The sequence below is a fragment of the Microtus oregoni genome, unplaced genomic scaffold (genome assembly GCF_018167655.1).
Source record: "Microtus oregoni isolate MIOR12 unplaced genomic scaffold, Mior012 000117F_ref0000505, whole genome shotgun sequence".
NCBI classification, from domain to species: Eukaryota; Metazoa; Chordata; class Mammalia; order Rodentia; family Cricetidae; genus Microtus; species Microtus oregoni.
The window spans coordinates 1,853,266-1,866,249 of NW_024544746.1; the positions used below are offsets into that span (position 1 = coordinate 1,853,266).

General features: G+C 53.4%; 1 protein-coding gene across 2 annotated transcripts; it reads left to right on the plus strand.

Moving 5' to 3' along the window:
- The first annotated feature begins 4,753 nt into the window (after window positions 1-4,753).
- LOC121444133 (rho GDP-dissociation inhibitor 1) lies at window positions 4,754-7,356 on the plus strand. 2 transcript variants are annotated; one of them, XM_041645925.1, is made up of 6 exons: window positions 4,754-4,894; window positions 6,080-6,291; window positions 6,420-6,503; window positions 6,724-6,800; window positions 6,889-6,952; window positions 7,037-7,351. In XM_041645925.1, the coding sequence occupies exons 2-6, from the start codon at window positions 6,102-6,104 to the stop codon at window positions 7,234-7,236; spliced, it is 615 nt and encodes a 204-aa protein (XP_041501859.1). In that variant the 5' UTR covers window positions 4,754-4,894; window positions 6,080-6,101; the 3' UTR covers window positions 7,237-7,351. The 2 variants fall into 2 exon arrangements, with proteins under 2 accessions (XP_041501859.1, XP_041501858.1); XM_041645924.1 differs by lacking the exon at window positions 4,754-4,894 and adding an exon at window positions 5,152-5,389 and having other exon boundaries at window positions 7,037-7,356.
- The last annotated feature ends 5,628 nt before the right edge of the window (window positions 7,357-12,984 follow it).

The window sequence follows — 12,984 nt, forward strand, 5'->3', positions numbered from 1 at the left end:
CTTATACATGGCTCTGTCACCTTCACTTTGTCATGCCCATGCTGCTTGCTCTGTGTCACCTGGCATCTCTTCCTATCTTCTCCCTTCTTCTTCCTAGCATCCTCTGTGCCTTGAAATCCTGTCTAGCTATTGGCCATTCAGCTTTTTATTAAACTGATCACAGTGACATATCTTTACACAGTATAATCAAATATCTTGCAACAGACATGGGCTTTTGAAATCTTTTAGCATCCACAGTGACACGTCTCCTCCAATAATCCCAAACGTTCTTAAGATTTATTTATTGAGAAGCTGGGCAGTGGTGGTGTAGGCCTTTAATCTCAGCACTCGGGAGGCAGAGGCAGATGGATCTCTATGAGTTTGAGGCTAGCCAGGTCTACAAGGGCTAGCTCCAGGACAGGCTTCAAAGCTACACAGAAACCCTGTCTTGAAAAAACAAACAAACAAAAAGAGATTTATTTATTGGGGCTGGAGAGATGGCTCAGCGGTAATGAGGTCTTGCACCCTCTTCTGGCCTGCAGGCAGACATACAGGCAGAACACTGCATATGTAAAAATAAATCTTAAAAAAAAAATGATTTAGGCCGGGCGGTGGTGGCGCACGCCTTTAATCCTAGCACTCGGGAGGCAGAGGCAGGTGGATCTCTGTGAGTTCGAGGCCAGCCTGGTCTACAGAGCTAGTTCCAGGACAGGCTCCAAAGCCACAGAGAAACCCTGTTTCGAAAAAACCAAAAAAAAAAAAAATGATTTAGGAAGCTGGAGAGATGGCTCAGTGGTTAAGGGCACTCACTGCCTGCTCTTTCAGAGGACCTGGGTTCAATCCCCAGCAACCACATGGCAGCTCACAACTGCTTGTAATTCCTATTCCAGGGGATTTGACACCTTCATATCAATGCACATAAAATAAATAAATTTTAAAAAGCCACCCTTAAAAAAGTTATAATGTGTATGGGTGCTCTCTACTGCATGCATGCCTTTATGCCAGAAGAAGGCATCAGATCCCACCACAGATGGCACCCTGTGCTGTTCACCACTGAGCCATCTCTCCAGCCCAAGGCCACACCTTCTAATCCTTTCCCAAACAGTCCCACCGATTAGACCAAGCAGTTAAACACATGAACCTATGAAGGCCTTTCCCATTCAAACCACCACTGTGTAAGTGCCCCACGTGCAGGTTCCCTTGGAGGCCAGAAGAGGATGTTGAATCTTGCAGAACTAGAATTACAGACAGCTATGAGCTTCCCGATGCAGATTCAAGGGATCAACCAAATCCTCTGCTCTTGAGCAAGTGTTCTTAACCATTGCGTCCCCTCTCCAGCCCCTACAACTTTTATTTACTGTGTGTGCACGCATATGGAGGTCAGGGACACCTTCTCTCACCTTTGGTGAGGATTTGGTTCTCTCACCTTTACATGGCCAGGCTTGTGCGGCAAGTGGACCCGCATCCCTTGTTCCAGCCGGAGCCCAGCACTCTCGAGCCTCAGGCCAGAGCATCTTGAGTTTGAGGCTGGACTGGGATGCAGGGTGAAGCCCCTTAAAAGACAAAAACAAAAAACAGAAAAAAAACAACTGTAGTAAATTTAGTCTTTGTGACTAAATCCTGTGTATTTCTAAGGTTCTTCTCTCAAAACACATCTCTGAAAATGACATCACAGAGCCAAAGTACCAGTGTGGTTTACCTTAAGGTATTTCTCAGGGGGCAGGACAGGGTCCTGCCTGCTATTCCTTACACTGAGCTTTGTGCTCCTGGGTACTGAACGTGTGTCTCCTCCTTTCATGATTTTTCAGAAAAGATTAAAATAATATTACTCTCCTGGTGTGGGAAGTCCGTCTATATATGTGTTGCTTTTATTGGTTAATGAATAAAGAAGCTGCCTTGGCCTGTAATAGGGCAGAGTAGAGCTAGGCAGGGAAAACGAAATTGAATATTGGGAGAAAGAAGGCGGAGTTGGGAGACACCATGTAGCTCTGCCTGAGACAGATGTGGAACCTTGCCAGTAAGCCATAGCCACGTGATGACACACAGATTAATAGAAATGGGTTAACCAAAGATATAAGAGCTAGCTAGTAATATGCCTTAAGTGATTGGTCTAGCTGTGGCTTAAATAATATAATTTCTGAGTGCTTATTCTGGGTGGCTGGGACCGAACAAGTGGCCTCTAACAACACCCTTTTAGAACAATACAGAAAAATCTAAAGGGAGCACCATGCCTCATTCAAAAGTATCTGATCACACACAGTAGGAATGTGCTCACCACAGACTTCATTGTCCTGGCCATGGGGACTGTCCTAAAGAAAGTCCAGTCCTTTCAGAATGTCTCAAGAAGCCAACTATAGTTCGACTGTGCCCTCCCAAACTTTTTTGTTGTTGTTATTGTTGTTTGTTTTGTTTTTCGAGACAGGGTTTCTCTGTGGCTTTGGAGCCAGCTCTTGTAGACCAGGCTGGCCTCAAACTCACAGAGATCCGCCTGCCTCTGCCTCCCACGTGCTGGGATTAAAGGCGTGCGCCACTACCGCCCATGTTGGTACAGACTTTATAGGTGAAAATCCAGACTCTTAAGGTAATTGCATAGAAGGGAGGGCCGCTGGGAGGTGATCAGTTGCTTGTCTAAGAATATTAATCTACAAAATACCTTGATCCAGAGCGTCCAGCTTCCAAATGTATGCTAAATACATGTTTGTAGGCCATTAGGTCAACGATGGTTTGTTACAGCCACCAAATAGGACTAAAAAGGGAAATTCCCAGACCAATACAATAGGTTTTCTTGGTTTACTTTGGCTCTGTAATTCTGGGCTGGCAAGTGCTGTCCAAAAGAGCTACACCCCAAAGCCAACAGTTTTGGGGTTTCTTTTCGAAGATTTTTTTTTTGTTTGTTTGTTTTTTTTGTTTTTTTTTTTTTTTTGTTTTTCGAGACAGGGTTTCTCTGCGGCTTTGGAGCCTGTCCTGGAACTAGCTCTGTAGACCAGGCTGGTCTCGAACTCACAGAGATCCGCCTGCCTCTGCCTCCCGAGTGCTGGGATTAAAGGCGTGGGCCACCAATGCCCAGCCTTTTTGAAGATTTTTAAAATTACTTTTTTGTTTGTTTTCTGAGAGACAGGGTTTCTCTGTGTGACTTTGGAGCCTATCTTGGAACTTACTCTGTAGGCCAGGCTGGCCTTGGACTCCCAGAGATCCGCCTGCCTCTGCCTCATGAGTGTGGGGATTAAAGTCATAGATGACCACCACCCTCCATCAATATTTTTTAAGCACTTGAATCTTACAAATTGTGATATAAACTAAAAGAATTTACAATCAGGGAAAATGCTGACTGGGCTTTTAGATTTTTTGTTCTTTTTTTTTTTTTCAAATGTCAGTTACTGTAGCTAGACCCTATGAAAAAGCTTGGTGGCAGGAATAGGCTGGAGAGATGACAGCTTAGCATCTGAGAGCACTGGGTCCTCTTTCAGAGAGGTTCTGGTTCAATTCCCAGTACTCACATGGTCACTCACAGCTAGTCTAACTCCAACTGCAGAGCATCCAGCGCCCTCTTCCGACCTCTGCAGGTACTGCATACACGTGGTGTGCAGAGACATACAGGCAGGGAAACCTTTTACATACATGAAATAAATCTAAAAATAAAAAATTGGGCGGTGGTGGCACACGCCTTTAATCCCAGCACTCGGAGGCAGAGGCAGGCAGATCTCTGAGTTCGAGGCCAGCCTGGTCTACAGAGCGAGTTCCTGGACTGACTCCAAAGCTACAGAGAAACCCTGTCTAGAAAAACCAAAAAAGTAAAAAATAAAATAAGAAAGCCACTTTGGAAGATTTGCACTTGGAGTGCTTCAGACTAGGGCGTTGTGGGTGGGTCAGAGTTCAAACCTGGCCCATTCAGGTGCAGGACCACGAGGCTCCTGCAAAGCAAGCACGAGACACGCCTGGGCACACCTGTGCTGTGTGTGGAAGGCAAGCCAAATCTATCAGAGAATAAGAGCGGGAAAACCAGGTGGTGATGGAGTTTGGTTTTGAAATACTTTGCCATAGAACAGCTAGGATAGGGTATAGCAGATCCAGCTTCCTTGGAGACAAAAATACTTCATGAAATAATTAAGCTTAAAAGAAAAAATATTTAAAAAGAACAAAGAAATAATTAAGCTTGAAAGAACTTTTGGCTTGCTTCAAAGTTGCTGACGTGTGGCCAGAGGCAATAAATGCTTGAACTAACGAAGCCCATAATTGCTGAAGATAGATGATGGGGCCACCGCATTCCTAATGTCATCTTTGAAGCCTGATGCCTGCAGCCAGCAGCTGTTGCCCACATGCCTCAGGGCAGGTATGCCCGGCAGAGGACACCCGTGGTGGCTTTTGTTGGATCCCAGTGCGAGGCCACCCTTGGGGAAGCCACTATGGCGTGCTCGGCCGCAGTAGCAGGAACTGAACCTTCAGGGGGAACTGGAGCTGCAGCCACCAACGCACGACAGGAAGGCCCTCGGCTAGGTCGGGTCCTTCCTTCCTGCAGACTGCGGAGCGCACGCGCCCGGTCCCCGGAGCGAGGCGCCCTCCACGGTGCAGCCGGGGACAATGGGACAGGGCGCGGGCGCAGCTACGGCGGAGCCCTGGGGGCCAGGGTGGCCGCGCGCCGCCGCTCTGGAGGACACGGCCCTCGTCTCGCAGGCACAGGCACCGGACACTCGGTGCCAGGCGCGACGCGGCCGGCCCACGCGGGACGCGCCCACGAGGCCAGCCGCAAAATGGCGACCGCGCCGACCGGCGCCCCCTGCCGGCGCATGCGCAGAGCGGCCCCGCCCGCGAGAGCGGAAGTCTTGTGACCCCGGAAGTGACCGTCGGAGCGGCGGGCGGCGGACGACGTTCGTCACTTGGTGCGGGAGGGAGCGCGAGAGCGGCGGTCGAGCCTCCGGTGAGTGGGCGCCTTGCGCGGGCGCGGGGCGGCGCGGCGCGCGAGGGGAGCGGGGCGGCTTTGTGCGGCGCCCCCGGCGGTTGCGGCGCTCGCGAGCGGGCGGGGCGCGGTCACGACAGCGGGCGGGGCAGGCTCGGGGCGCCTCGGAGGTCCCGTCCGAAGGGTCGCGGCTGCCCAGGCCAGGGCGCCAGGCGCCCGTGGGACCCAATCCCCGGCCACGTGGGCGGGGTCCGGCGTGGAAGCCTCGCCCGGAGCTCCCGCCGCGCGGCCCCGCCCCGCCCGGATTGCGGGCCCTGCGGAAGTGCGGGCCGCGCCCTGGATGCTGTCGCCTGCGGCCACGCTTGGCCGCGTCGGGCGGGGTCGCCCGGAGCCTCACGGTGTCGGACCCCCCACTTTCTGTGTTTGTTTGGCGGACACCTCGCGGAGGGACGACGGCGTGGGGGCCTTGTGGCCGGGCTGTCCGCTCATCACTGCGCATCGCCTGCAGGGATCCGAGTGGGTTTCTGGGAGGAGACATTGGGGTAATCTGCGGAACTGAAAGACACCCGAGGCGCTTTCGTCCGGGATGGTTCTGCACCGCCACTGACGCTTTAGGGTCAGGGCCCAGAAACAGGTTCCTGAGATTTATTTACAAGCGGTGCACCAGCTCCCGAGTTGCATTCGCAGACCCTCACACTACCGTGCAATTTAGGATCTCCTTTGGGCTCTTAGGATTTAGAGCGGTCGCCACATAGTTGAGCTTAGGACGGCAATCCATTGGCAGGAACGCTCAGACGCTTGTCCTGCACGTGGTTTAGACACAGAGCATCCTCCTTTAGGAGAACTTACCTCCAGGACCCAGTAAGAGTGTCTTGGAATTAGAGCCTGGTCTGCTAGGGGCAGCAGGAGGCCCCAAGGGAGGTAGTGATCCATCCCATCCGCCAGTTCAGTTCGGTCTGGAGGCTACTCATTCTTTAAGGGGAGGAAAGGTGTTTTGCTTCTGTTGCTTTTTGTTGCTTCGTGATGTACTTAGGGTGTCGCCCTCTCAGATGAGCCTCTGAGTTAGTTGAGCAGTGGCAGCAGCCTCCTGTGTCCTCACGAAGTTCCCCACGCGTGATTACCTCCATCATTCCCTGCCGGTGTCATGGTCTCCCTAGGTTGGAAGGCCTCCAGGCGGCCATAGTCCCGCTCACTCCCTACCCACAGGTGTCCCAGGCTAGCGGTGAGCATGGCAGAACAGGAGCCCACTGCTGAGCAGCTTGCCCAGATAGCGGCCGAGAATGAGGAAGATGAGCACTCTGTCAACTACAAGCCCCCAGCCCAGAAGAGCATCCAGGAGATCCAGGAACTGGACAAGGATGATGAGAGCCTTCGGAAGTACAAGGAGGCCCTGCTGGGCCGAGTGGCTGTCTCTGCAGGTAGGTGGGTTGGAATAAGGATGTCACCTGACCCTGTCACCACCCCCTTTCCAGTTGGCCTCCTTCCTTTCAGAGAGTTGAAAAAAATCTAAGGAATGGGGCCCTGACTCTTGACTCTTACTCTCCAGACCCCAATGTCCCCAACGTCATTGTGACCCGCCTGACCTTGGTGTGCAGCTCTTCCCCGGGCCCTCTGGAACTGGACCTGACAGGTGAGTGGGTCCTGGAGTCCCTGGGTGGGGCAGCTGGCATCCAGTCACTGCCCCTAAAAATAATTTTCTGCACTGGTGCCCTCTGGTGGGACAGAGGAGAAGTGCAACTAGGTGCTCTCCAAGGCTCTGCTTTGTGTCAAGGAAGGGGCTGTGGGAAGTGAGTGTGGGGGCAGGGTGGGAAGCCTCCAAAGCCCTCGGCTGAACCTCCTCCCCAATACAGGTGATCTGGAGAGCTTCAAGAAACAGTCATTTGTGTTGAAGGAAGGTGTGGAGTACCGGATAAAAATCTCTTTCCGGGTAAGGGAAAGGCTTCGTGAGGCCCGGCATAGAGGGGCAGAGGAGCAGGACTGGGGAGCCAGCTGACCCTTGCTCTGTGTTCCCACAGGTGAACAGAGAGATCGTGTCAGGCATGAAGTACATCCAGCACACATACAGGAAAGGGGTCAAAAGTAAGTGGGTGCACTGTGGAGTGGGAGCCTGTGGGTTTGGGGAGAGGCTCACAGCACCGTGACCTTGTCCTTCCTGCTCCGCAGTTGACAAGACTGACTACATGGTTGGGAGCTACGGACCCCGGGCTGAGGAGTACGAGTTCCTCACACCCATGGAGGAGGCCCCCAAAGGCATGCTGGCGCGGGGCAGTTACAACATCAAGTCCCGCTTCACAGACGACGACAAGACTGACCACCTGTCCTGGGAGTGGAACCTCACCATCAAAAAGGAATGGAAGGACTGAGTTCCAGCTGGGAGGCGGGCAGGGCGAAGGACAGACAGAAGGACCGACATGCCCCACCCCAAACCCCTCCCCCCCCCCCAAACCAAAGTGCTGACAGGACCCTCCCTCACCATTCCTCCCTGGTCCTCTCAGACAGGCAGCTCTTCTGTCTGCCCCTCCTCCACCTCCTGCCTGCAGGCCCCTGTGGTCTCCAGTGTCACATTGCTGCTTCTGCCTGTGCGGTGGGGGAGGGGTTCCAGCCCAGGCCTCCAATCTGCTGTGTCCCTCCAGGTTCCCTCTGTCTTCCCTTCCTCAGGCCCTGGCTTCTAGAATGGAATGGAACACTGGGTTGCCCAGCCCACTTGTCTCTGCCCCATCTGAGCTAGGTTGCTCGGTGTGGGCAGGGTTGGGCTGTCTGTCCTTTAGCCCCACCACTCCCTGGCCAGGTCATCCATCACTGTCAGTCACTGTCTAACCATGATGCCTTAACATGTGGAACGTGTACTGGGGGCCGTCGCTAACTCTTAACTCCCCTGTCTGCATGAGCATGTGGTCTCCCCTGTCCTTGCCTTGTCTGCCATCCCCATCCTGGTGACCCACCCACGGAGGCCTGGGGTGCTGCTGTTGCTTCCTGCAGGCCTGGCCAGCTCTTCCCACTCCCCGTGGCCAGGGTTGGGGTGGCTCCAGTAGCTAGGGGAGGGTCAATTGCCAAAACTCAATGCCTCCAGCCCCATCTAGGAGGCAGGATAGGGTGCCTCATTCCTCTGCCTTCTCTGTCCTTAGAGGCAGCACTCGAAGCCCCTGTTCCAACAGAGAGCCCCTGAGGGACAAAGCCAGCCGAGCCTTACTTGTCTCACCTGGGCCCTAGGGCCTGAACCTCGTGCCTGGCCTGTCAGTATTTATTGCCTCCATCTGGGCCAGCTAGCCTGATGCCTCTGCCCTGGCTCTTGGTGCCACCATCCCTGGGCAGGCCCTCCCTGGACCCAGCCAGGACAAATGTGGGACCAAGTGCACACAGTTGGGAGCTGTCTCCTGTGCCTCCCCTCCCCCTCCCTGGTCCCCCGTGTGGAATCTGCCAGGCCTAGGCCTCGGCCTCAACAGGCAGAGGAGCCTGTCCCTGCTTCTCTTCTGACTGGGAAATAAACACCCCTGAAGGAGTCTGGGGTGGTGTGGTCTATGCTCCTTGTGGGGCTTGGAGGGAATGGCAAGGCTCCCATGGTGGGTGGAGTTCTCTGGCTAGGGGTGGCCTGCTGCTCACAGCCCTGTTGTGTCTTTGCTATTGGCTTCCTGTAGAGAAGTGAATATAAAAGAAACCCCGGAACCATGGTGACATGACTCATTAATCTAGACCCTCCTGGGAGTTGGCCCTGGGCACAGAGGGATCACTTGGGTCAGCACGCCCTAGCAGGAACTTGTCCTCAGGATGTAGTCTCGCTGGCCATGCCTGGATGTCTTCCTTTGGGTACTCTCACACAGATGTCAACAGAATAGGGGCTCCACTAGAAGATCTAGAACCTTAAGAGACTGATCCGGGTCCGCACAACTTGTGTGGCTGGAACAGGAAGTTGGTACCCCAGAAGCCTCGCTCCACATTCCAGTATGGTGCTCTCTAAAGCACCTACAAGGCTAGGGACAGGATCATTGCCCCGTGTGGAAGCGTGTAGAGGAACCCTGAGAAGCGGCTGGGCCTTAACCAGTGCAGCATTAGCTGCTGCATAGCCCTGCAATGACCACAGGGAGGCAGGATTACATTTCTGAGCACAATGAAAGACATAACCTCTGCCCTGCCCTTACAGGGATGTGTGCTCAGTGACCAGAAAACACCAAGCAGGAGTCACCAGAAACTTAATTTTGACCTGGTGCCAGTTTTGGGAGCCACCCTCTGGTTAAGTTGTTCAGTAAGTAAAGCGGTTGTACTATCCATGCAACTAGCAGTGGTCAGCTGCTTCCCTGGAGCCTCCCAGGCTGGCTTTTGGGGTCCACCACTGTTGGCCGGTGGAGTGAAACTGCTGGGCCAGTCAGGAGATGCCTTTTATAAGTCAGGGGCCATGTCAGTCATCCCGACCAGTCCATGGGAACCCACAGAATAGCAGAGCCACTAACCTGATATTAGCAGCCCCTCGTGGTAAGCAGCCAAATTGTTGACCCAAGCCTCTCCCAGAAATGTTCCTGGCACCAGCAGTCAGGCAGGCCTAAGCAGGGTGAGGCTCTTTCCTCAAGCCCTGCAGCTTGACAAAGCCAGGACCGGCCAGTCAACTCTTAAATCTTTAATCTGTCAGCAATTGTTTATTGAGGAGGGGCTTATGAAGTTCACATCGGATCAAGAAACTTAATCTTACAACTCCAGGTTCGTCCTAGCCTGGTAGGTGTGTGAACTCAGACCCTAAGTGCCAAGTGTGCAAGCACACTGCCAACAACTAGGACTTTGCCCTGGCTCCTCCCTGAGCAGGTTAACTTACGATGTCCTAATAAAGTGAATGACGTGTTCCTTAGGTCCCAAGTCTAACCAGATCTCACCCCAGGAGCCAGAGGCAGCCCCATCCACTTACCTCTATCCATGGCTCCAGGAATTCCAAGGTTTCTAGCTTCTCAGGCACCTCCAGATGGGCCTCCCTCCCCAAGAAAGGTCATGGTTGTAGGTAGTACCAGTCACTGAGCAGTCGGCTTCTATGGTGTATGTAAGTAATCAGCTATTTTGATTTACAAGAACCTTCTCCATGCCCAGCACCATCCTGTATCAAGGCTACTCTACCCATGGGCTATGTATACCATGTCCTGCTTCCCGCTTCCCACTGGGCTGTCACCAGCTCTCAGCTCACGCTCCAGTACAGATGTTGTGACCAGTGGCACCGACCTGCTGTTCACCCCACTGGACATCTGACAAGCCTGCAACCTGAAAAATAGCAGTAATACTCAAAACCGACCAATAACTCAACCTTTAGCTCTGAGTGAGACTCTTTCCTGAAGGATATCTTGATACAATTCCAAAAGTGGCCAGAGAAATGGGCTCCAGCCAGTGTGGGTCTTGCATGACCTGGACTCTAGGTCCAAACTACCTCTTCTGCAGTGGGAGCTGCTCTTAGAAGTTATCAGCTTGGCCCTCAAGGCTATAGCCCATAGATGTTCAGATGATCCAACCTGCATTCTTGGGTTGGAACATAATACCTCTATGTTATTTGGCTACTCAACAAACCCAGAGGGTCCAAGAATTTCAGGCCTCCCTCTGGCTTCTCAAGAACACACTGCTGTGCCTGTTTGGGTCTGTGTAGAAGACCAATGCAGAAAGTAGACATTCATCAGTCTTAGATACTGTGAGCACACGGGGAGAGGGGTGCTTCAGGGCTGGCCCCTCTTTCACAAAATGTCAGTAGCCCTACCTACCCTGTTATCCAGACAGGGCAGTTGCCTACACTGAGAGCCTTGTCCATCCTGTGCCTGCCCTAACAGCCCAGAGATAAACTGAGATCCGATCCTATCTACTTCAGCCTGTCTTGTATGCACCTGGAATGCTCCCGGGATGGTCCACTTCTTTTTTGTATTCTACTGTGTCCTGGAGGCAAGTTATCTTTAAACCATCATACTCAAAGCCCTACTCTGTTTACCTCCGTAGACAAAACACCCGACCCCTACTTGTCCTTCAGCTCCTGGTACTCACCAGGGGTAGCTGAATGTACCTGGAAGTCCAGTGATTTAGGAGGCAGAGGCACCTAAATTGCTAAAAGTTCAGGGCCACAGTTTCAAGACAATGAATGACTGATGAATGTCTACTTTCTGCATTGGTCTTCTACACAGACCCAAACAGGCACAACAGAGTGTTCTTGAGAAGCCAGAGGGAGGCCTGAAATTCTTGGACCCTCTGGGTTTGTTGAGTAGCCAAATAACATAGAGGTATTATGTCCCTATTGGGCTACAGAGAGAGAGACAGAGGAAAAAAGGGAGGGAGGGAGGAAGAAACTTAAAAATAAAACAGAATTTACCCATCTGCCTCTCCAATGCTGGGATTACAAGGGAACACTACCATACCAGCTGACTTTCTCTTCTCTATCTTGGCTCCAAATTACGGTTTGTAAAACAGGCCAAGGCAACCACAAAACTACTGGAGATGGCGCAGCAGACCTGAAACAATTTCTATCACACCCAAGAGCAGGAGTGTTAACAGGTACTCCAGTTAGACCGAGAAAGGGAGAAACACCTAGCCCAGCTGCTGCGGGACTGGGTACATCTGCTCATAAGCCCTCCTGGGCCTGTAGTCACCCTTTGGACACACGAAGGTTTCCCAGTGGGCACAAACAGTATCTGACTCTCACCCTCCCTACCCTGGATGTGGTTGGGGCACAAGGGGCTTGGTCTTCAAGAGAGAAAGAAACTCTAAGCAGAGTTCCATGTAGGAAAGGTAACACATTCCTTCATTTAGTGTCTCAAAAGAAACTATCAAAATACAGACGCGTACTTAGGTTTCAACGTTTCTGAGAGCAGTATATTATGAGTCAATGTGGAGAGACTTAACATGGGAGTGCTTCCTTGTCTAGTGACCCTTAGCTATCAGGACTGTTTCTGTAGTAGGAAGTGCAGAAAGGGGAGGCTGCCAGAAGGGAGCAAACAGAGCATGGGGATGGGAGTGTGCAAGTCGGGTGACAGGCATCGTGGATCACTAAGGAAGAGTGGGCTGGACATTGACAGCGATTGCTCACAGCTGTCACCAAGCACTCAGCTGGCTGGGGCAGCGCTTGAACTATCGCTTCAAGCTCGAGGCCATTGAGTTCCAAGCAAATCAGGTCTAGAGTGGCTCAAACCCAAAAGAAGACAGTGATGAATCTGGGATAAGACGAGGTAAAACTTGAGTCTCGTCTGTAACCCTAAAGGTTGGTTTACAGAAGTCAAAGTTTCCATTATTAACCCAACACACACAAATGCCACTTCAACATGTGGTCCATCTCAAGTCTGACGAGGAACTGCTTTCTCCACTTCCCAATCGGGCTTCCACGAAGTCTGGGCCGCCCGGGACGGTGGTGGCGCACGCCTTTGATCCCAGCACTCAGGAGACAGGGGGATCTCTGTGAGTTCGAGGGTAGCCTGGTCTACAGAGCGAGTTCCAGGTCAGCCAGGGCTACACAGAAAAACCCTGTCTCGAAAAAAAAAACAAAAACAAAATAAAGAGCCCGGCAACGTGCCCGTAGCCTGTGGGGACACCGAGATGGACCCACAACGCCCACGAGCGGACCCCGGAGCCTAGACGTGGGCAGGGGCTGCACGGGCCGCACGCGCACAGGAAGTTGCATCACCCGGCTTCCGGGCGGGGCCGCGGGGGCGGGGCCAGTACGGAAACGCGGTCCAGTCAGAATGCAACACGAGGGGCTTCGGAGGCGCAGGCGTAGCTCCGCCCAGGAGCTCGGGGCTCCGCCCCACTGCCACGTTCGACGGAGAAACGCGCAGGGTGCGCGCATCTCTCGGCCAATCAGGAGCCACAGGGCCGGGCCGTGGAAAGGCTGCGGCCGCCCCAGACGTCTGGAAGGCGTGGGAAAAAGTCGCCATTCAGAAGTCCAGAAAGAGAAAGTTCGCCTCTGCCAGCCAATCAGAGGCGGGGGAGCGCAGTGCGTGTGCGCGCCCGCGCGCGCACTCGGGCCAATCCCGGGCGAGAACGGGCAGGCCTCCGGGTCTCCTCGGACCGTGCGGCGGAGAGGGCGGGCCCCTCGGCGTCTCGGCCAATCAGACGGCGCGGCGGGGCGCAGGCGCGCGGCGGCCGACGCGCGCGGCGAGGGGGAGGTGTGG